This window comes from Spermophilus citellus (genome assembly GCF_964194105.1).
Source record: "Spermophilus citellus genome assembly, chromosome: 3".
NCBI classification, from domain to species: domain Eukaryota; kingdom Metazoa; phylum Chordata; class Mammalia; order Rodentia; family Sciuridae; genus Spermophilus; species Spermophilus citellus.
Genome location: NC_138184.1, coordinates 214,947,381 through 214,972,913, shown reverse-complemented (window position 1 = coordinate 214,972,913; position 25,533 = coordinate 214,947,381). Strand labels below are relative to the sequence as shown.

At 37.4% G+C, this 25,533-nt stretch overlaps 1 protein-coding gene across 2 annotated transcripts in view; it reads left to right on the top strand.

Moving 5' to 3' along the window:
* Positions 1-25,533, top strand: part of DGKI (diacylglycerol kinase iota) — a gene marked incomplete at its 5' end in the record, with an annotated part of 420,328 nt that overhangs the window by 326,443 nt on the left and 68,352 nt on the right. For both annotated transcript variants that reach the window (XM_081286431.1, XM_081286430.1), the window contains 2 exons: positions 11,796-11,875; positions 14,318-14,362. In XM_081286431.1, the coding sequence (XP_081142557.1) occupies positions 11,796-11,875; positions 14,318-14,362 (125 nt within the window). The remainder of the gene's footprint in view (positions 1-11,795; positions 11,876-14,317; positions 14,363-25,533) is intronic.

The following is a 25,533-nucleotide window of genomic DNA, read 5'->3' as shown; positions in this document are numbered from 1 at the left end:
GCATTCCTGTTCCTCCTTCCTCTGTTCTCCAGCCACCACCATATTCTTCCCCCAATTCTGTTTGCAATACAGTCCAACTCAGGAGCCTTTTCTGTCTTTGTAGGTGTTACAAAAGTGCATAAGTGGTCCTTCCACTCCATCATTACAATGTCCTTAGTTTTACACAGTCTCTCTCTGCTGCCTTCTCTGCTCTCTCACACTCCCTCCAGCTCAGCAGGCCACAAGTCCATCACAGCGACATGCAAGGAGGGGCCACATAACATGTCTGTGATCATCCTTGCTCCTTTATCGTCTGGCCAATCATTGGATCATGAAAAAATTATTGTTTAACTTAACATCCCTCTCATATTTTTCTCTTCTGACCTTTTCTGCTATTCCTTTATCCCACACTTCACTGTTGCTGACTTCACACACTGCAGTAGCTTCCTGATTCATCCTCTGGCCATTCACCTTGTCTTCCATCCATGTATCTCCCATATCGCTGCCAAAGATATTCCTGCAGTTTTATTGAAGAAAAGGGTGGGAGATTTTGTAAGCACTGGGGTGAGCTGCTAGAAAAGTACTGCAGGATGTTGGAGGTGAAGGGCTGTTCAGTGTAATTATGACGTCTGTGTTGCTGCTCGCCTCTTATTACCAGCAATTAGTCAGGCTCCTGCTCTACCACAGAGACCTGGAGACAGTGGCTCAATCTTTTGTTATGTTTACTTTTCAAAAAGATGATTCCTTGCAAAGTTTGAAATGTGTTTCATTTCGTAAGTATTCATGATTGTTCAGATCTTTCACCCATTTTTAATTGCAGGGTTATAAAACTGGCAAGAGGCAGGGAAATGATCTACATCTCAAAAGGATGTAAAGATAATTGACGTTTGGAAGTTTGCTAAGGCACATGTTTTTAGAAACAAGGGGTCAGGGGCCTCTGGTCAGAACCCAGTCTGAAGTTTAGCTGAGGGGAACATTAAGGATGTCCTGATTGGTGAAAATCTGAAATCTTCATTTTCAATTGAAGCCCATTAGCATTTCCCCTTCCTTTTGAGAATAACGTCTCCACTTCTTAGTACGTAAAAGTCATGGCTCTGACCCATCCTCACTGTACTTTGCTGTGTACCTGCCTGTTTCCCTAATCCCTGAACATTTATTTCTTCTCATACCTTTTTTTCTTACAGTCCAAGAACGGGTGAAGACAGACAATGTCCTTTGTCTGAAAAACTCTTGTTCCTCTTTCAAACTACACTACTTTTGTCACTTTAGAGTCAACTCCCCATGGAAGTCTTTCTGATCCTGGGTAATGTGTAGCTCTTCTGATCCTAAACACACTTAGTACTTATCTATCTGAATTCCTGTCACAAAGATGTCCTTTGGAGGATGTGTTATGCACTCCTCTCCTCCTCTAGGCCTGTGAACACCTGGAAGGCAGGTCCTGTGTCTTAGTGTGTCCAGCTCCTGGCACTAGAGTTGGCCCTGGCACCAGACAATCCTTAAACACTGTTTGCTGAAATGATTAACTGAATGACTGATAGGCCTTAAAAATATTTTGGCACAATAGCTCGTACATGCAATACATGTTTGCCAAACTAAATGCAAATAGATATGGTAAATTGCTGTTCAAGATTATAAGGCATAAGCATTTAAGAGGATTTTTAAAAAATGAGTTGTATGTTCCTTAAGTTGGCTTCTTAAGCACTATACTATTGTGATGAAAAGCAGAAAGTGCCGTATTTTGCAACTCAAATTTGTAGAGAACTATCTAGTTTCTGGAAAGCACACCTTAATAAATCTTATTTTCTACTAGAATACTATGAAAACTGTGGTTTCCTTTTATCTTATGGGTGACATTTCTAATTAACTACCGACCCGGCTTGTTTAAGCTCAAGCTAGCAAATCCAAACTCTAGAATCATTTTTATCTTTTTTTTTTTTTATTGGATGTTCACAACATTACAATGCTCATGACAAATCATATTGACCCTCATTGTTATAGAATCATTTTTAATCACAAGAACCAGGGGTTGTGAAATCTTTGACAGACTCCCGTCAGCAGGTATGGCAAGGCAAGGTGTAAAGTTCTCAGGGTGTCTCGTTTCCTTTTGTATGCTAATATGCTTATTAATAGCTCCTTGCTGGTTCCAAGTCAGCAAAAAGTACCTGAGGCCCTCAGGTGGGGAGAATTGGATGGAAATATTGCTAAATGATTCTGCCTATTATCAATCATCAAATAAAAATTTCATCCCTGATAACTTTGGCTCATTTCATACTAATTTCAAACTACATTTAGGTTGTTAAAAAGATACTAAATACTTAACAAGCTCTATTTTTGTCAATAAATCTAAAATTGATCATTAAGGAAATATCAAGTTTTAAAAATTGTATGTCTCTATAGTGCTAAGACAAAATACATTGATTCTAAGATTATTGCTGGTATTTGACAGTTTATATTCTTGTTCAATGCTCTTTTTAATTTTATGACTTTTTTAATCCCTGTGATTCTATTTATTGTTCTTTTCAGAAAGTTATCAGTATTTTTTTTTTTTTGCCTTGACAAAATCTCTTCAAGTAGACTATTATTTATGGGTTTATTTAGAATTTAAAAACCAACCTTTGCAATCTCTTACAGTTTCTGAGAAGCTTTTCTGCAAGGTATCACACCTTCTTTTAATGATCCCATTAAAGATAGTTGTGTTTGTGCTTTGAATAAGTAAATGGCTCTATTTAGGTGCAATTCTGTTTTAACAGAATTACACTGTAATAGCAAAAGTGTCAGATAATTAAATCCTTTCTTTTTCTAACCTGCTGAGCTCTTGGCCCTTCATTTCCACAGTGATACCTTGCAGAGACTGAATTAACTGCTGTGAGTTCTCCCTTTCTGCAAATCCCATTATCAGTTTCATGGGGACTTAGTGTCAGAGGTGGTTGTCTCTTCATGCTTTGGCTCTGAAGGCCTTTGCTTGTGTGGAAAAGCTGCCAGCTGTGATTTCCCTCAAGTTCTTGTAGGTCTGGTAGATTCCCTTATTTACTTGCTTTACTTCAGGCTTTAGGCTTTTGAGGCTTTGGTGCAACACATTATCTGTTACAGAAGTTTGCACTTAAGGTCTGACAAAATTGCTTTGAAGGTTTTCGAATGGCTAGTATGTGTTGATAATAGAATTAGGAAGAAAAAGGGATGAATGTAATAAGGCTTAGGAGAGTGACCAGAGGATGGATTTTCGGTGGGTATGTGCCTTACAGATGCTGACTTATCTTTATAGCAACCAGGGAGATAGGCTCCACCATCTCTTCTATTACTTAGACACTGCATTGCACTTAGACATGCTAAGCACGTTGAACAATCAAAATGATCAATAGTATCCATAATTATGATATTTTTCTAGATATAGTTATGTAACAAAAATAAACATTGAAAAGGATGGTATGAGAATACTATTTTATCATAGCAAAACTACCAAATTGCTAATGTTGAATGCTAGCCAATCAGAAATGACAAATTACTAATGTTTAGTAAGCACTTGATAAAAAAAAAATACTTGGGGAACACCTTTGAATACCTTGTTTATCTGATGTCATGAATTTTTCACACCTCAAGGGAAAGCATGATCCTTGTTTTTGTTTAGTTTATGTCAACCATCAATCAGTGATTCAGTTCAATACTGGAAATTCTAATATACGAATATTATAGCAAAGCAAGTCATGTGATATTCCAACACAATTTTGATTAAAGTCTGTTATCATCTTGTCATCACTACTGTCCCCAAAATGATTACCATCTGCTCACAATTTGCAGTTGTATTTCTTTATAAAGTAAGTGATATTCACTTTAATTGTATAACCCCCTAAATTACCACAAAGATTACATAGCAAGCCTCTTTACAGGATTAATAAGCCTGATTTATGGGCTGTTAGTCTCTCAGAAGCTGGCTACTAGAAAGGAGGGGAGGGGAGCCTTAGGATGAGACCCAACTCTGGCCACGTCCAGCTCACTCATGGCTTCTGCACACCATGTCCTTCTCCTCTGTCCAGGCTCGGCCCTGTTTCCTGCCTGTCCACAGCCTTTCCCTTGGGAAGCTCTGCATGTGGGACTTGTGTTTCCATCCTCTCCTTGGCTAGCTGGTCACTTGTTTTTGCCTACACCTTTCTGAGCTCAGTGTTGAGAGGTCATGGGGACTCCATCCTCCCACGTGGCCATGCTTGATGGGAGGTAGAAATAATCAGAACTGAAACTCTTACATGAGAGACACCTGGGGTAGAAGCTAAGTCGTTCCATTTAGTAGTTGTAACATTCAGGGCATGTCGCTGAGTCTTTCTGAGACTTAGGAATAGGAATAACCACGTCCACCCATCAAGACTGGGGCAAAGATTAAATAACACAATAAAACTGGCATATTTCGACATTACTGTGATTTTATTCTTTTCCCCTTTCTCCTCACCCTTCTTCTTCATTATTCTCTCCTTCTTTGTTCTTCTTTCTTCCTCCTTTTCTTGTTCCTCCTTTCTTTCTTCTTGTCCTTCTCCATATCATATAATTGGTTTTATCATTTTCTTGTTCATCCACCCCTGACCAAATTCATGTAAATCATATCATATCACATTATAAAATATAATCCCCTAGAACATGACTCAGGGTGTCTATCTTTGATATAGCATGAATTACGTCATGCTCTCATAGTATATATACAGAGAAAGTCTATTCTGGCTTGACTGGTTTTTCCAAACCTGCACTATGATTTACTCATGTAAGAAAATAAAGCTCCTGAGCTTCTCCTTTCAGGGCTCATTTTCAGAACCCCCAGGACTGAGCTCAAAGCAGCTTTGCCTTAGGGGAGTGCTCCTAGCTCAGCCCAGTATCTGGGGACTCAGGATCTGTACCTTGGGATTAACCTTAGATCCTCATCCACTGTAGATTCACATTGGCCTCATCTCAATTCAGTAAACCCCGAAGATTTACAAGAACAAAATTTGATTCAGAGATTCCTAGGAGAGGTAGCTACCTCAGAATCAATCCACAAGGATCTCTTTGTTGTCTTTCTTCAATCAAATAATTATTCACTTGAAGACATTATTTGAATGTCTTTTTATTACACCTCTTGGTCTTTGTAACCTATATTTTAAGTTTTCTTAAAACTTCAGGTACCTTCTACAGCCTTTAAAAAATTTGGTGTTTAGTGTTTTGAGTAAGTCAGCCCCATATAGAGGGTAAACATGGTTGATCTACTCCCTGGTCCTGCTAAGAGTTTGTGGTGAAATAGATCTTTTAGAAATCATATTTTGACATGTTTTCTTTAGTACATGTATACTTTAAAACATTTTTCTTGTAGTTAAAAGAACACTCTTGTAGATTGGTTGTTCAAAGATTTTTAATTTGCTAAAGATGACTAGTGTTAATTTATGTATTATTTGGCATAAATTTGCATAATAGCTCAAGTTGTCCTAACTTCAAGCATCTAAGGCAAAGTTAATTAGTATGACCTGTTGGCATTTTATTTCAAACATAAAATTCAGAGCACGCACATGTGAAATGTATAATGGATTTCTCATCCCATTAATTTAATCACATTTTGCATTAGGAGACATTTAAACAAACAGAAATAGGGATAGAGGGTTAATGGAGATCAGGGTGAAGACTTAGGAGACAGGGCAGGACTCATGCTTTTGCTAGAAAGAAGTAATTGGTAGTATAGTTTTCTCAAGGTGAGGATCACAAGTTAACTCTCCAGTTTCTTTCCTATTTATGTACTCAGATTTGCCGAAGAAGCTTCATCCTTGTCTTAACTGCTCTCTTTCCGGTTTTCAGATGACTGGTTTCTCTCTGTGTCTTCAAATACATGATCGAGGTTCACAAGAGATACAGAACCATTAGGATATAGAGATAAATAGGAGGAGATCTGTTACTTGTCTTGGCTCATGCAATTATGGAGGACAGGTTCCACAGTATGTCATCTGCAAAGTAGGGAAGAGGAAATTCTTCTGTGGTTTACCCCAATCCATGGCAAAGACCCCAAATCCAGGGCTTCTGTGGGGGTAGCTCCCAGTGTGATACTGTGGGCCTAAGAACAGGGGTGAGATTGAGGGCTGTCACTGATGTAAGTCCTGGAGCCAAAAGCCAGGACACCAAGAGATGTGATGTATGACAGCAAAAGAAGATGGATATCTCAGCTCTAGAGAGAATTTGCCCTTCATTTATTGTCTTTCCGAAATACTCTCAAAGACAGAAATAACATGTACTATCCATGTGGGCATCCCTTCATCCAATCAAATCAGCACATATAATTAAGCAGAACAAATATATATATGTATATATATATATATATATATATATATATATATATATATATATATATATATTATGCAGAGGTTTAAAGACTGATAGTAAAATAGTCACACCTAGATTAAGAAATGGAACAATGTCCCCTCCACCTCTCTGCTACCAGGGTAACCACTACACTAATTTCTGTATTTCTCATTCTCTTGATAGACATGTATTTAGCATCAGTGTTTGCACTCCTAAACCGGATAGTGAATAGTTTTGAAACCCTGAGAAGCCAACCTAAATGCCCTATGTAAAGAAATGAAGGATCTTTGGGATCCTTCACCTTTAGGATCCTTCACCTTTGGATGAAGGATCCCAAAGACAGCTAAAAAGAATCTCTGGTCATTGTCTGGCTTCAGCTTCCCTGAAAGGGCACATGTTTCCACTCTGAGGGAGTTTTGTGGGCAAGGTGACTAGTAAGTCCTGGGAAGCATTTGGCAGGTAGATTCTACATAATCAAGTGGAACTATTGTTAGAGGAAATGTCATTGAATATGTCTGCTTTTCTGAGATCTACCTCTTGCTCTTGACAATAGGTTAAGGAAGAGCATTTCATGTATTTACACACACACACACACACACACACACACACACACACACACACAACTGAAAACTGGTTCAGGTTTTCCTAGGCATTCTGACTTTGGAAAATAGTCATTTAAAGGCTATGAGAATCTTAATGGTGACTGCTTTCTGCATCTGTATCTGGAATCACAGTACTCCAATTATTTGGTAACCCAATATATCTGTCATCTGGATGGGTGGTGGGGATGGAGTCTTGCCCCATCCCGTGCTCCTATTTTAGCTGTCCTATTTAACTTTAGCTCCTGATGGACCTGGTGCTGCCAGTTTGCAAGGTTTTTGAGGGTTTTGAAGTGTAAATTGTGATTATTCTCATCCATCTCCACCTGTGGTTTAGGACTGGACTCTGTAGGACTCTGGGTCAGTCACCAGTTTTTCTTCTGCTTCATCTGTTTCTATTTTCTCTTTACCATTCCTGTTCATTTTTATTGGTTTATATCCTTTTAAAATTCCTTTATTATAGTTCAGTAGGATTTCTAGTGAGAGGGAAATGTATGTGTTAAATATGCTTTTACTCTAGAAACCAGGTTGGGTTTTTTGTTTGTTTTCCTTAGTTAGAACCTGTGCATTGCATTTGATCCCTGTTCCATTGTGTAAGCTGAGAACTGGCTGATGCTTATTGGAGCCAGAGTCTCCAACACCACACTAAGATGAGTTGTGGAGACCAGGGAGGTAACACCATGATGAGGTCCTAAGCACTCTCACTACTCTTAATTAAAATTGAAGAAAATGCTTCAAAATTTGGCATTTGGTTATCCATACTATCAACTGGAGGTGATGTTTTTCACAAGTTTCTGCTTTCTCTTTACCATACAATGCTCCAAATGGAAGAGCCAGATTACAGTAGTTTTATGTTACAAAAATACTTTCCCATTGAAGAAAGTAGAAATTACTTTTAAGTAAATATGAGTATAATTTATGGAATTACTATTCACAGGTCCTCATCTCATTATGATATATTAAAATATTGATGCTTGGGTATATCCAATTTATAATAAAACATGCCCAAAAGATAATGAAGGGAGTGGAGGAGAATTAGTATTGGTGTTTTGGTAATTCTATTTTAAGTTTAGTGTGGAGTCAAGCTTCATAAAGTCCTGCCAGATACCTATTCTAAATACCATAGTCTTCAAACCAGGGCTCAGAAGAATTGAGTAACTTGCAAGAACAAAGAGCTAACTTGAGCAATGAATGTTCAAGACCAAAGCAGGGCTGGGGTTTAAATCAAGAAGAGAAGGATGATGAATCCTTTCTACTGCCTGCTGCTGTCCTCTTAGCATAAATTTCCCAGTTGATGGTCATCATGTTAGGAATTTGTGATACAAGTGGCTTTTTAAAAATCCAATTACAGATAAGTATCATTTAGTCCAAAATAGTTACTTTTACTTATTAGCTACTTGAGGACTAGACAAAGTAGTTAATTTTATACATATGGTAGAAGTGAATGAAACATCTCTTAAAACTTCTTTCTTGCTATTTCTTTTTGATTCCAGATCTTGAATATCCAGTCTCTAATTGTAGTTTAAAATATTTGATGATGAACATTTTTTCATGTATTTGTTGATTAGAGAAATGCAAATCAAAACCACTTTAAGATTTCGTCTCACTCCAATCAGAATGGCAGCTATTACGCATAAAAACAACAACAAGTGTTGGTGAGGATGTGGGGTAAAACTCATACGCTGCTGGAGAGACTACAAATTGTTGCAGCCAATATGGAAAGCAGTATGGAGATTTCTTGGAAAATTGCGAATGGAACCACCATTTAACCCAGCTATCCCTCTCCTCAGTCTATACCCAAAGGACTTAAAAACAGCATACTACAGGGACACAGCCATATCAATATTTATAGATGCACAATTTACAATAGCTAAACTGGGGAACCAACCTAGATGCCCTTCAATAGATGAATGGATAAAAAAATGTGGCATATATATACAATGGAATATTACTCATCAATAAAAGAGATAAAATCATGGCATATGCAGGTAAATGGATGGAGTTAGAGTAGATAATGCTAAGTGAAGTTAGCCAATCCCAAAAAAACAAATGCTGAATGTTTTTGTTGATATAAGGAGGCTGATTTATAGTGAGATAGGGAGTGGGAGCAGGGGAGGAATAGACAAACTCTAGATTGAGCAAAGGGTTGGAGGGGAATGAAGGGGGCATGGGGTAGTTAATGATGGTGGAATATGATAATCATTATTATCCAAAGTATAGGTATGAAGACACAAATTGGTGTCAATATACTATGTATACAACCAGAGATATGAAAAATTGTGCTCTATATATGCAGTAAGATTTGTAATGCATTCCACTGTCATATATAAATAAAGAAAGAAAGAAATACATGATAGATATATTCAAAAACAAACAAAAGTATATGCAACTGGGTACATTAAATTTATATTTGGATGAGATGAATGTAAGTACTAGTAATAGAAGGATATCAGAAGTTTTGATAGGATTATTGCTGCATTTCTAGAAAATGAATTCCCCAGTTTAATAAGTAAGTATCAATTAAAATCCATTCTTCTACATTTTTCAACTGAAATTAAGAGAAAGTATCATTCAACAAGATTCCAATGTATACTGTCATGTAAGTTATTGATATATATATATATATATATTTCTTTTCCACAACCTTTGGATTGCCAGTTAAGCCAAAATTCTAGCTTTTCAATATTATTATTTAAGTATTATAAATCCTTATTTTACTTTAACCTTAGTGAATCACCTTATTTCATTCTACTTAGTAGTATAACTGGGCTTGATGAATCAGTAGTTTTAAGGGATCCCTTATTGGATTTACATTCCATTATCTTTCAACATGCATGGTTCATCCTAAAACTTTTTGAGGCTTCTGTTTATCTTCAAAAAAGGGAAATATATTCTTCCAGATTATTATTCCCTCAAATGTATGGCGCTTTGAGGATTCCATACCTTCTGCTTAATAACTCTCTTGCTTGGCTTCTCGAAGAGTAGGCAAAAGCAAGCTCCTGCCCGATGCACATCCTCTACTTCTGTTTCTAGGAGAAGTGCCCTTCCCTGGAAAATCAGCTTGCTCTACAAAGGCCCACTTTCTCTTTCACCTTTGGGCAGGCCCTAAGTCTGTCTTCCTTCTTCTTTTAACAAGCATTTATTGAATATCTGCCATTTCCCTACTAAGCAATGAAGAATCGAAGACAAATAGGCTTTATCCTTGATGTGAGAGAATCCATACTCACAGGCTTCCATAGGTCAACAAAGTGGTAGATGTTTTAAAGATTTATGTATGCAGGACTTCAGGAACTTAAAGGAGTGGGGTAGTGGAATTGATTTGGTTTCCTTGGTGGAAACTAATCTATAGGTATGTTGAGCATGAAACTGTTTCTTTTTCTCTAGAACGCCCTTGCTTCTCTAGCCGAAAGATCAAATGGGGCTCCCTATCCTTCAGTGAGCTCCAAATCTGTGCCTTGTGAGAATTAGTCCCTCTGCTCTATAGTTTTCAAGTGATTAAGTTCATACATTTAATATGACCTATGTTGTATTTGTTACTATTTGATTAAGTGTATGGCCTCTTTACTACTTCAGGATTTCCTCAAGCTGTTTTCATGCACTTTTAATTATATCTTATTCTGTGCATTTTAAAAACACTAGCCTTTTGTATTTTCAAACCCATTTATTGATGATGAGGATTTTAAAATAAATTCAATCCATGAAAGGTTTTTAAAAACTCTTAGTGAATACTACTTTTATATCATCTGGTTGCTAGTGTCAAATTGGATAATTCAATATTTTGAATTTTTTGTTATATCATGGATTTTAATAGTGTAACTGCACTTTTGAAATTAAATTTCATTTAATTTTACCGGGAATTGAATTCAGAGGTGTTTAACCACTGAGCCACATTCCTAGCCTTTTTTATTTTTTATTTTGCGACAGGGTTTTGCTAAGTTGTTTAGGGCCTGCTAAGTTGGTGAACCTGGCCTTGAACTTGCTTTCTTCCTGTCTCAAACTTCAGAGTCAGTGGGAATGATAGACTTGTGCCACCACGCCTGGCATAACTGCATTATTAAAGAAAGAAATAAACACATGTTTTTTAGCTGTAGGAAGGAGACCAGATTTCAGTATTTCAGGAGTGTTAGATTTATATCTGAAGTAGAAATTTCTACTTGGAAATTTCTACTTCAGAAATGGAAGCCACTGTGTGTTGTGTGCCACTACCTAAATAGGGTATGTTAAAAGGGGCATAATTTGGCTCTCCTTATTGTTTCCTGAGGTCCAGCTATTACCTCACTGACCCTAAGCCTCTTTTAAACTTGGTTGGGTTTTAAGCCGAGCACCTTCTAAGAGCTTTCTTCTTCTTTTCCTTTTCTTGCTCCTCTTACTCCTTCTTTTTTATATCTTTATTTCTGTTGTTGGCCACCAGGTAGCAACAATACCTTGAATGGCTTAAGGCTCATAGTTAGAAAACTGTTGTAAACCAACAAAAACTTTAAACCATGTGCATTCAGGAGGGGAAAGGGTAAGTGTCCAGAATCATGAATTCCTCTAGAGCGCTGTCCTCAGGCTGCCTATTGCAAATGCAGGCATATATTATTAGCTATCTGTGAGCAGCCTCTGTTCTGCCAGTCCATCCATTGATACTGTGGTATTACACTTCAAACCAGAGCCACTGAGATAAAGTGAGAGGGATGCCAGATGAAGGCAAGGGACAACATGGATCATTCAAGGACAATGTATGACAGTTGCAGGCAAAAAGAGTCCAAAATCAAAAGAGAGGTATAGGGACAGGGTGATTATTTCTCTGTATGGAAATATCCAAAAATCCCATAATATTTATGAGATTATTTTTTAACCATGAGAAACACATGTGTGCCAATCTAGAAAAATCAAATATGTTATTTTAGATTTTTCTTTTTCCTTCACTCTCAGCCATTCCTCTGGGTATTCTAGTTGTGCGTGGAGACTGTGATCTGGAGACTTGCCGTATGTACATAGACCGCCTACAGGAGGTGAGTTTATTTAGCCAATTATTTATTCTCCTTAGCTTTCCATTTTCATAACTGATTACCAGTGCTTCTTAAGTGGCACATTTGGGGAGGAATTGGGAATGTGGCAGCCTTGTCCCTTAAGTTTATACTAAGTGTCTTCCTCCCTACCCCATGGCTGTCTCCCTCCTCTGGTGGTTAAAATGGGAAAGGATTGGTCAGGTGCCTCAGGGTCCTGTTTCTCTAGTGCATTCCACAGCTTGTGGCTTGGAACTTCTGTCTTCTTGCCAAGCTACATACCTGTATTTTTTTAGCTTTAAAGGATTTCAGATGGCACTGATAACTAATTAAAAAAAAAACAGATTTGGGGTTATTTAATGTTTTGTATCTAATATAGACTTTGGTCAGGGACTGTGATTTAAAAAATAAAACTTCTGCAGGAAAGAAAAACCTTGTATAATTCATGAAGTTTTGTCAAAGCACAAAAGAATAATCTATGTATTATTATAATTTTTCTCCCTCAATCTGGTCTTGCCACAGAGAAACAGAAAGAAAAAGATTTTCTATATGAGAGTCCCATTTATTTGAATAGCATGACACCCACACTTATCATTATAATTTTTCCTGGTTGTTCTTAAAAACTTTTGAGGAGGAGTGTGTAAACTGTCTCCATTCTGCAAAAAGCAGAAACATAAACAGCCATTTCTTTATCATTGTTTCTTGGTAAAAGATACTCATTAGAGTCACTTTCTCAGGTGGGGCTAAGAGATTTGTATTCTTAGCTGTTGCATGATTCTGATGGATACTCCTAGATGAACAACTCTGTCCAACATAACACACTACAAACATGTAAATGTCAGAAAGCAGATATACAGTGTTTAAAATATCTTTAAGTTGAAAGCACTTAACTACGAACATTAGATTTTATTTCTCTTGGAAGAAATAAGTTTAGATAGGAGGAATACATTGATGTAAAAATTAGTAATTTTTTCGTTATCACTGTTAAGAATTGAGATGGAATTATGAATGCAAATTTTTTAAAGATAATTGTCTAATTTTTAATACTGATATGCTTAAGATAAAAGGTGTGGACAAATTTTATACTTGTGGCTTCCTGTAGATAATTTGATTGACTTAAATAAGTTCAAATTTGTGAACTTTTTAGCATGTAGCTCAGGTCAGAATCTGTATTCCTCAAACCTAGATATAGTATTTCATTTGACAAATGTAATGTCACTTGACATTGCATAAAAAATTGAATCATAAAAACTGAATCATAATTGGTACCAAACTTTTTTTTCTTCTTCTTCTTTAATATTTAGCACTCTAGTAATTTTGTTAACAAGATTTCACAATAGGAAAGCACATGATTAATAAATTGACTTTGTTGAAAACTAGCTTATTGGTGTGATAAGCGTGTCAATATTCAACTAATAGGGAATTCTAAATAAAAAGGAAGTAAGCTCAATAGATAAAGAGGAATGGTTTTGAAACAAACTTGGGCACAGAAGTTTGTGTGTGAGATAAGATGATGAAGCCTTTTGGGAATCGGACATAGGGACAAAGGGACCCAGGATGCTGACGTCTGAGCCTGGGGGATATGGTAGTGGTGACAACTTAGTTATAAAATTTTATGCAGGGAAGCAGGCTTTCAGAATTTGCCAGTAAAATCTCCATTGCAACCCTGCTAATATTCTCTCTGTGATAATGTGAAGGTGGTCAGTGATTTTCTCTTTGAGGTTTACAAAAGGCAACTTATCAATATATACACAGCTACCATCATGTATTTAATGTAAGAGAAAGAAATTCTTTGTGTATAAAGGGACTCCAGAAGAGCCTTCTCTCTCTCTCTCTCTTTTTCCTCTCTGTGTGTGTATGTGTGTATGTGTGTGTGTGTGTGTGTGTGTGTGTGTGTGAGAGAGAGAGAGAGAGAGAGAGAGAGAGAGAGAGAGAGAGGGTGGATGCATGGAGGGTGCATGGAGGCAGGGAAGGAGAGAGAGAGACAGAGACACAGAGACAGAGAGACTGGGCATTGAACCCAAGGCCTCTGCCATGCTAGGCAAGTGCTCTCCCACAGAGCTATATGCCCAGCCTCAGAAGATTTCTTTTAAAACCAAAAAATTCAAATGCTAATGAAACATGATCCCCATTTATTACAATAAGTTTGCCTGTTCTTTACTGTGGTCTTCTCTATCCTTGAAATTATAATATGTTGCTTAACTCTAAACATTAGGAATTATAAGTTTCAGTAGACAAATGACCTGTTTTCTCTCTATCCAAGTTGGTATGTTTTTATTATTTCTGGCAATACCTTCCTTGTTTAACTTTCGTGAATATGAGTGGGCTAGATGCTTTCCAGATGAGCATTTTCACATTAAATTGGGAGTTTCAGTTGATAGAATTATGGGGCAGCTTGTTCAAACTAATTTTAAGGTATGGATTTTTTTTCTCCCACTTTCTCATTAGGACTTGCAGTCAGTTTCTTCTGATTCCCAGAGAGTTCATTACCAGGTAACACATGATTGACTGTCCTTGTTTCTTACCTTCCAGCCAAAGAAGTCCATTTTCAATTTGTGTCTCATTTTGATTTAGTGGCCACATCTTCTCCAGGGATAGAGTTCACCCTAAGAAGAACCTGCTGAAGTTGTTATATGGACTCTTTTGCATTTGTTTGATTTTGGACAATTTTAGCATAGGACAAGTTTAAAATGCAGATTTTTCTCCCAGATCATTTGAAAAGAATTAAAAAATTAAGTGTCACCAGAAAACTTAGTCAAAGTAGCTTGGCAGTGCAATGGTCAATTGGCTAACATAACCAAATGTCCAGATCGGGGTGGATTTCATGCTCCATTTTCCTGCTGGTCTTCCTGCTTTATTTTCTTCTTTCTGTCAATTTCACATTGAAAATACAAAGTCTAAGAAGACTCCTTAACATTCAGGAAATAAAATTCCCTGTTTCCCATAACCATCAAACAGAAGTTCTAAAATGCCATCTCATGGCCTGTGCTGGTCTTTGGAAAGATCTAATGAGCCCAGTCTTCCCCTCTCTCTTCCTGACACTCATCAAGTCCCTGGGAGAATACTTAGTTGTCTTCTGCCCCACCTGATTTGGGTAGAGCAGTTTCTTCCCATATTTCCTGTCCATCCTAGGCTGCAGATCTCTTTAGCTATCCTCTTACCATTAGATTTCTCATGTACGATGCAGATACAATCTCAACCTAAAGCTGTAAGAGCCCATGCAAAGCTCTCTGAGTGGTTCCATGAAAGCCCTTTTCTCTGAGAAGCCTGCACACACACCCTTCCCTGTAGAGAAGGGTATGTGAGAGTCACAACATGCCAACAACTTATCCAAATAAATCTTTAGATGTTGTATACCTCTGTAAGGGTAATGGATTTAAATACAGCCATGTGTTCCTGAACAGCAAGGGTGCTTTCTGGGATGTGCACTGTTAGCCAGTTTAGCTGTCCTGGGAAAATCGTACAATGCACTCATGGTTATGAGGTTACTGTTAGCAGGATATACAATCTTATGGGACTACTGGTGTATAATGGTTCATTGTTGACCATTGTGGTGCTATGCAGGACTGTATGTATATATTTGTGAATTTGTAAGTCTTCATTTCACTCCTCACTTTGGATTGTGGTGTCTATTTTGCTATACGTGAGAATTGCAGCTGAGCATCCTTTTGCAGAAACAATAACAACAGTAGTTTAAAGTAGGCTCTATACCGTGTAGCCTTCCAGGCAGCATCCTGATGGTAAATACCCTCTACCTCCAGCCAAAGCAGCTTATTTATCTTTAGGGTAAATGACTGGAATGCCTTAGTGTTCTTATTTTTGCATGTGCTTATTTCTCAAATAGCAAATCCCACAATTCCAGAATCTTTTCCTCCATCTGGCTGTAATCAGAAGGATGAAAAGTCACTTAGAGTGTGTTTACATTAAGAAAACAAATCATGAAAGGTTTTTATTTCATCCTCAAATCTGAAGCTTGATTGTGCTGGATATTCTTGGTTGGCATCCGTTTTCTTTCAGAGGTTGGTTTATGTTGTTCCAGGATCTCCTGGCTTCGAGGGTCTAGGTTGAAAAATCTGCTGAGATATAAATTGGTCTGTCTCCCTCTATGTGTGATCTGATTCCTCTTTCTTGTGGCCTTTAACATTCTATCCTTAATTTGTATGCTAGGCATTTTCATTATAATGTGACTTGGTGTAGATCTGTTGTAATTTTGTACATTCTGTGTCCTATAAGCCTCTGGTATTTGATTTTCCAATTCATTCTTCATGGTTGGGAAATTTTCTTTTTTTTTTCCTTTTCTTTTTATTTTTTGTAGTTGTAGGTGGACAGCATGTCTTTCTTTCTTTTATTTGTTTTTGTATGCGGTGATAAGAATTGAACCCAGTGCCTTACACATGCTAGGCAAGTTTTCTGCCACTGAGCCACAGCTCCATCCCAATGTTTGGGAAATTTTCTGATATTATTTTATTAAAGAGATTGTGCATTCCATTAGTTTGAATCTCTGTGCTTTCCTTTATCCCAATAATTCTTACATTTAGTCTTTTGATGCTGTCCCATAATTCTTGCATGTTCTGTTTCTTAGCCATCTTCACCATGTTATCAACTTTGTTTTCTAAATTGTATACTTTGTCTTCATTATCTGACCTTCTGTCTTCCAAGTGACCTAGTCTGTTGGTGATGCTTTCTACTGAGTTTTTTGTTTAGTTTATTGTTTCCTTCATTTCAAAGATTTCTGATTGGATTTTATTTCAGAATCTCTATCTCTTTTTTGAAGCAATCTTTTGCTACCTGTATTTGCTCCCTTATTTCTTTGTTTGTGTGATCAATGATTGCCTGTATTTGCTCTCTTATACCTAGTAATTAGAGAAATACAAATCAAAATTACTCTAAGATTTCATCTCATGCCAGTCAGAACAGCAGATATCAAGAATACAGACAACAATAAATACTGGCGAGGATGTGGGGGGAAAGGCACACTCATACATTGCTAGTGGGACTGCAAATTGGTGTAACAAGTCTGAAAAGCAGTATGGAGATTCCTTAGAAAACTTGGAATGGAACCACCATTTGACCCAGCTATTCCACTCCTCAGTCTATACCAAAGGACTTAAAATCAGCATACTATAGTAACACAGACACATCAATGTTTATAGCAGCTCAATTCACACTAGCTAAACTGTGGAGGCAACTTAGATGCCCTTTAATAGATGAATAGATAAAGAAACTATGGTACATATACACAATGGAATATTACTCAGCCTTAAAACAGAATAAAATTATGACATTTTCTGGTAAATGGATGAAGCTGGAGAATATCATGCTAAGTGAATTAAGTCAGTTCCCAAAAACCAAAGCCTGAATGCTCTCTCTGATAAGTGAATGCTGATCCATAATCCGTGGGGGGCATGGGAAAAATAGAGGAACTTTGATGGGGCAAAAGGTAGTGTGGGTGGGAAGGGGGCATGGGAGCAGGAAAAATGGTGGAATGAGATGGACATCATTACCCTAGGTACGTGTATGACTGCACACATGGTGCGATGCTACATCATGTACAACCAGAAAAATGAAAAGTTGTGCTGCAATTATGTACAGTGAATCAAAATGCATTCTGCTGTCATATATACCTAATTATAATTAATTAATTAATCAAAAACTTTAAAAAAGAAAACAATTACTTCTAGACTGTTTATCAACCACTAAAAGGCAGATTTTCACCTCACCTTATTTCTTAGATAGAGCCTAACATTCTTTTTACTGCCTCCTAGTGTATTTGCCTAGAGTCACCACCTATGTTTAGTTTCATTTTACAAAATATGTAGTACTTTTAAAATCACAGCTGATCTCTAACAATTGGCAATGATGATTTCAGGGCAGGTCTGTTTTATTAAAAAGGTTTGTGCTTTTTTTAATTCTCCTACATTTTGAATTTTTGAAATTTTATAAAAAGGTAGTTTTTCCTAACTAGTTTTATGAAACTCATATATTTATTTACTATCTTGCCTTATAAGAATGCTGTCTTTTGGGGTGACAGTTTTGATCATGAGTTTTTTTATCATGATGTTTTTACCATCTTTATGCCATCTCTGTAGAGATCAGGAGATGGATGAAATTCTAAATATATGATAAGAATAGTTGTTTTATTTATTGTTTGGTAATGAAAACATGTAGTAAGATTAATTATATTTTCCTGACTTGGTCAGGATCTGACTGTGCTTTTGACCTTCATTCAAGTCCAGCCCTGGTGTGAAAGCTGCTATTATCAATGTCTCATCACGAGGTATTGTGTACTGAGCAAAAAGGACAACTAGGTCATGATCAAGGATGAGCATCAGGGTGCCACCTCCCACAGTTCTCCTTACAGTCATGAAAGTAGGGGGCAGAACTATAGGAAACAGGAGGCTTTGGGTATTAAGTGATGTCAAAAGATCGGCAAGTGCAGCATCTGCTCCTGAAACAGGAAGCTTAACTAGTAGAGAGATGATATTGGATTAATGTGGCCAGAGCCCAGGTAAGGGAGGTGAGGAATTTCCTGAGCAGCGAAGATGGAAGCCAGAAGCTGCCGGAGATGAATGTTCACATTTGCCTGAGATTCTCAGGGCAGGAATGAGGTAGAGGAATGGTGAATAAAGACTTCTGTTTTCAGCCACACTCATTTTGATAGGCCTGTGAGGTCCAAGAGGTTCGGTGAGTACGACGTTTGGTATGTGAATGTTAAAGTTTGTTTAATAATCCAGGCTCCCAGATAGAAATGTGGTTGTCATCAGCAAATGGGCAGTAGTTAGGACTACAGGGCTGGAGGTTACCTGTAAAGTGCCTAATAAAGAGCAGACAGAGCCCAGAGTCATGTTAGTATGTGCATCAGTTAGGAAGAGCATGGGTTCAAGAGAATCATCAGTCAAGAAGAGCCTTGGAGACGGAGGCAGCCAACAGGGGACCTAGAGGTCAAGAGTTAGCACACAGTGTGATACCTGTAAGAGCAAGGAGTGGTGAACAAGGCCAAATGCTTTCAAGAGTCTGAGATGATGAGAATTGATTTCTGTATTTTTTTCATAAAGGTACAGATAAAATATGAGATGCAATTGCCATTAATTAATTTTTATGTAGACTGTGACAGAACCACTGGCAGGAAATTTAATATTAAATCTTTTGTTTCTAGCCAGGCACATTAGCATACTCTTGTAATCCCAGCAGCCCAGGAGGCTGAGGCAGGAGGATCACAAGTCTGAGACCAGCCTCAGCAACTTATCTGAGACTGGTCTCAAAATAAAAACTAAACAGGGCTGGGATTGTTGCTCAGGCACCCCTGGATTCAATCCTCAGCACCAAAAGAAAGGTCTTTTGTTTTTTATTGAAGAAACTGATAGTATCAGAAACTTTAGACTGTCTCCATGAGGGTCGGGGGTGACATAGGAGAAAAAGCTTTAAGAAACATAGACACTGAAATGCTTAAATACTTTTTAATGAACTTTGTTATGTCTGAGATGGCATTAAATATGCTTGGAAAATTAGCTGTGAAGAGAATGAATAAACACCAGTAAGTTTAAAAACTTGAGAAACCCTGTCAGCTCACTAATTTGCAGCTGGGATTTTAGCTGTTTTCTAAGACAAGAAAAAAAAAATGCAAGAGAAAAAAAAAAAAACAACCAGCATTTAGAAATGTTCGTGTGCCCAGAACACCCTATTAGTGAGCCCTGTGGCAGCCCCTTGACACTTAAGCATTTCGCTGCTTTGGTTTCTTCCTTTTCCAAATTCATAGTGAATTGCCAGCAAAGCACGGAGGCTTAAAAAATGACACCTTGCATTAACCTAACAAGGTGTTATGGGTTATACAAGAATGTGTCGGATATTTATAGCCTGCTGAAAATTCCTGCTGCACCATCTCTAAGGTCAGAAGACAAAGGTGCCTCCATCGTAATGGCATCTCTGTGGCCTGCAACTCATATGTTATACAGAACAACACTGTGGGCAGATTCAGGGTATTCTTGTTGGCCAAAAGCAAAGCAAAACAAAACACCTGGAATTTGTAAAGAGAATTGCACTTTACCACCTTTCATAAAGTTGGTGTATTATCCCTAGAAATCATGTCTCTTCTTACCCAAGTTGTAAAGTTCCTAGGGAATAGAGGCAGCTTCTGCTGTTCCCACGGTGGTTCTGTACCAGGGGAGGGGTTTGCTCCCCTAGGGAATACTTGGCGATGTCTGGATACTCTTCTCAGAATCCATTGAGCAGAGGCCAAGGGTGACACGAATATCTTATAGTGTGCAACCCAGCCCAGAATGTCAGTGGTGTGGAGCTGCTACAGAAACCCTGAGGCATCTGGTGCTGCTTAGTACATAAGTGGGATTCACAGGCAAGGAGTAAGCCCTGGGTAAGGAAAAGGAAGAAGAAAGGAAAAGGACCAGGAGGAGAACAAGTAGGGAGGGAAGGCAGAAAGAGGCAGCTATTAGTAGTAGGGATAGATGGCAGAGTGGAATAAAGAGATTTTTGTGAGCAATTGTGTTGTGTGTTTTTTTTCTTTTTTCTTTTTCAGGTGGGAGAGACACTCAGTTTTCCTATTTCCCAGGACACTGCTTTGTGTAGCATTGAATGTTATGAGTTAATAGCATGAGGTTTTAGTGAATACCATGGGAATCAATAGTAGATACCAAAATGGATCTATCAAGGTGATTCTTTTCTCTAAGAATTATTTACTTCAAAATAACACCAGAGGTTTGAAATATTTTAAAATAGGACATTTTTGAAAAGTCCTTTCATACTTTAAAGCAGTGTAGAGGCCTTTCGCTTCCAAGAGATAAACCTCGTGGTCAGGTTTGAGTCAGTATCCATTTGCTCAGCCTCTGACCTCTTCTTCCCCCATGTACCTGCTCTTCTGGAGGGTGGGTCTCTGTTGTATGAAAGCTCCCTCTAGTTTCAGGCAAACAGTCTTTTTCCACAGATAATTTACTTGTTCCTTTTCTCTTGATGTTGTCAGACTTTATCCCTCTCTCTCTTTACTCCAAAATCTCTTCCTCCTTTATTCTTTTGTTTGTTTAGTCTTTCTTTTTTGATGAAGGAGAAGTTCTTCAATAAATAAGTTAAGACAAGTTTGAGGGAGTCTTCTAGGAATTAATTTATCTTATCCAAGAGAAAGGCAGGGGCAGGTAGGGACTTTAGAGAATGTTTTCCTTTGGGATGGATTGAAGCTGTCAGAAATGGGTCAGATGAGGATTTAAAGTGTGAATAGCCGAGGGCCCTGACTGTTGACTGGTACAAGTGAAGGCAGTACTGTTAATTCTCTCTCTCTCTCTCTCTCTCTCTCTCTCTCTCTCTCTCACACACACACACACACACACACACACACACACACACACAGCTATCATTAGGACCTTCTCACCCAAAGGAACTCTTCAAAGTGTCAGAATACTTCCTTTTTCCATGTTCTATCTATCACCATCCCTATTTCTTCATCTCCCGGAGTTGGCTCTAAGAATGGCCACCCCATTTCTGTATTCTGGTGCTATAGGAGTTGTGGGTGCTAGTGTAGATTTGAGGATAAAGAGCCTTGATATAGAAAAATAGCAGTAGCAGTTCTGTTAGGACTGTAGTTGGACAGAGACACATAAACACATATTTGTAAGCAGAAGAAAAAAATGGATGGATTTGCTAGTGTTAGAGATGTCAGAGCACCCAGATGAGAAATTCTGATGGGTAAGCAAGAGAGAATTGTAGAAGTAAGGCTATGATTATCTGGATGTTATTAAATGAAGCAGAGAATCCCAAACCATAGGACTTTTGTTTTGCCTCTGTTTATATCTTTCCTAAATTTTATGAAAGAAAAAGAATTTCATTCACATTGACACTGTAGTGAAATGCTAGGTGAGTATGGCTTAAGTGCATAACCCACTGGAGTGTGTAATGGGACTTCTGTGCCTCCATTAAATGATGTGTGCATCAGCTACAATTAAGTGAATGTAAATGTAAATTAAGGATAAGTTTGTCATATGCATGCCAAAGAGTAATTTAAATAAATAATTCCTTTATTGATTTTATATATATATATATAATTCATGCCAGTTGGATTTCAGAAATCATGTATGAATATGTATGTATATATTTCACACATATATATGAGAAAAAAAAAAAAAATATATATATATATATATATATATATACACATATATATGAGAAATATTAGGTTTGCTTTTGTGCACATGGCCATATTTCTATCAGAAGAGATTTTTATTAACATATATCAAGTGAGAAAATTCACATATCAAAGATTTTTGAAATAAGCAGTTTTTTTAATATCATGCACTTAAAGAGCATGTCATTTTAGATTATTATGTTTAAAATAGAAAGGAGTATGGCACCTCTAAGGTTATGTCATTCAGCCTACATTATAGAGCAATGTCAGTTGCATTCCTCTAAATCACACCATTTATATAAAGAAAAATAACAGATCAAAAAATGAGCAAGTCAAGTATTTTATCTCTTTGATGAATCATTGATTTGATTGTGCACTTGAGAAGACTGAGGAGGCTAGAGGCTCTAAATTACTGAAAGCTATAGATGTAATGGTTAGAGGCACAGCTCACATAATTATGTGAACGTCTTCTGCAGAGTAGGTGCATTCACACAATCACATCTCTTAAGTATGTATAGTCAGATACTTTGGAAAGGTGCATATTTTTAAGATTATGTTTTTGGCTTTACCAGAAAATAGGCCACTGTACATTTATTTTAATGTGTAGAATTCACAAATTCAGCATATTTCTGACCGTTTATTTGTGTTTTTGTTTAGTGATGAGACATTACCAGGTCCAAGCCAGCCATCTCATAAAATTAAAGCCTGCCCTAGAAAGCAACATCCTACCATGAGGACCATTTTGTTTCTCACTTCCTGTTTCCTGTTCAAATCTGATTCATGGTCCACATTGAGCTACTGATCACCTCTTGCAGAGGTTGAAAGATAACCCTAATTCCAGGATTCCTTAATGCCAGGACCACACAGGTATAAATATTAAGATAAAGTTGTAACAGAAATTAGAGCCAAATAACACACTAAAAAGTTATTAAGATTGGTCATTTTTGTATGGTGTTTAGAGTCATAACCATAGCACATGTAGTGTACTTATCTAAAATCTATAATCACAATTTTCTCTACATTAATATAGTCTAAATTTTTCATCCTCCCTGTGCCAGACAGTGACCTTGACCACCATATTTCTGTGGGATTCTCAAACAGCAGAGTGCATGGGAGTAGAAAGGCAACCCGACTGGAGAATTTGAGGGAGCGGAAACCATCACCAGGAGTAAAATTGTCTAGTAAGGAATTAGGAAGATCTGTTTAATTGTTGGTGGAGGCTGGAACTGTGGAATGTCCTTAACTACTAGAGAGGGAGGAAGGAAGGTCTTTGCAGCCATCAAGATCATTCTAGCATTTGCTTTCTTCCTGCTTTGGCTTGAGATGGGTCTGGAAATTTCTCATCTCTCACACTTGACAAATCCCACCCATACTTCATTGACTCTGATAAATGTACATTGAAAATATTGATCATGATTGTTTCACTGAAGTAGTAATTACAGATTTGAGACAACTGACAACCCAGATCAGCACAGGAAAAGTAAATTTTGAGGAAAGTAAGCAAATATCAAGTAAGCCCAGTTACTATGGAATAGGGAAGAGAGAGGCCAGCAAAATAAAGTGCTCTGAAAAAATGTTGCTGTTGGTGATAAAAGATATTCAGCCTTGAAGACAATACCCTGTATTTAAGACAATTATATAGTTTCTAATATTATGTAAAGAACCATTGGATTGCTGATTAAGACAAGTTCTACAAGCACCAAACCAACAAATGGCATAATTTCAGCTTTTGTTGCATGTCATTCTTTTTCTGTGTCCACTCATACAAATTTGTCCTATTTTTTTTAATCTTTTCTCTGAAACCCAGAATCTGAGTACAAATGTGGTATGGATGAAACAGTGTTGTGCTGGGGTAGCACCAACTAAATGATGTGCTCCAGAATATGGTGTGTGTCTCATAAGCTCCTCATGTAACCAAGGGTCACAGTTGTGTTAGGTAGCATCTTTGTGTGTCAGCTGCCCAAGAATTACTTGTCTAGAATATCTGTGTCAGCATATTGGTAAGAAACAGCAAATAAAGTAAAATTTGTTCATTTTGGTTCACTTATTCCCCAATAGAATTTTGTACAATAGATATTGTTATAGCTATTTTACAAATGAGATGGCCCAGGGACAGATTAGATAGGAAACCTCCCTAGATCCTCAGAGCTGCTACTTGGTAGGGCCAGGATAGTTGTGACCCTCAAAGCTGGTGCTCCATCAGACTTCCATCACCTCTGTCCTTGCTGTTTAGCCAGACTGGATCATTTACAATGTCATGGCTTGTTCTTCTTTCCCCTTCAGAGGTGTGTCTCCCATGTGATATTTAAATATCCCAAGGACAGGTACATTTGTTTTTGTCATGCCAATTTTTGCCTCTTATGATGATGATCTTATCCTACAAAAATTTTAGTTTTCCAAAGCAGACTTCTTCACTGTAAATTTTACTCAGATTTTCAAATCAAAAGAAATTCAATAACCACAGTCACCACAGAGCCACCACCAGGTCTTGGCCCAAGCTTGCCTTTTACCTCCTCTTCTCCCTCAGGTCTTTCAGATGTAGTCCCAGCACCCATTTGGGCTAAGGTAGATGGATTTCCTTGCCTTTTTAAAAATTTTATATATTGTAGGTATGTCTTACATTTTGTGTCTATCTGCTACATGGAAATACCATTTCCACACTGATTTCAGGAAAATCTCTGCTTTCAGTGTCCCAGGGTCTATTTATCTGCATATATGTGTATGGATTAGGTATAAGGGCAGAATTCTGTTGAGACTTCACTGCTTTTGTGTAACTTCTTCTATAGGAAAAAAAAATTAGTTTAATCACATTATAAATCTACCCAGATATTAATTATATTTTCTTCAGATTTCAAGTGACTTTTAATATAGGACCTCATTATGTTACAGCCATCCTCTCACAAGCTCAATTTTTTTTTTTTAACATAAAAGGTGGAAAGAGCTTCAAATAAGGAGAATGAGGATGCAAACCCCTTTTAGGTAGCATTTTAGAAAAGTTAGGTCTCTATTTGAGCTTCCTTACCAACCTCCAAAATTGCAGGTTAATCTTCAGTTCAGCAAGAAATTATCCTTTCCTTTCACTAAAATTAACATTTGAAATCAAGATTTCTGTGATTTTAATTAATAATATTATTTATTTCAGTTATTAAGACTATACAAAGCTCAAAATGTCTATTAAAAAAATGAGCAGAGCTAGAACTCAAGACACTGAGAACAAATGTTTGGGATAGACCATGGATAGAAATAAGCAAAATGTCCATTGTGTCTTTTATAATTACCCGACTTGCCCACTATCAAGAGTACCCACAAACTCAGAGAGCTGCTGTTTGGTATTTCAGTCTCCAAGAATTTTTGAAGCAGAGATTCCTGTGCTTTTGAGTCTTTAGATATTGTCAAGGCAATTTACTGATCCAAATCCTCTTATTTTGTTGAATTTCTTTTGACCTAAATTTTGGATTGTTTAAATTACTAGCTTTTTAACCTTTTGGGAATGTCAGATCACTTTGATAACCTATAGAAGCAGGTTGTCTCTCTCCAGAAA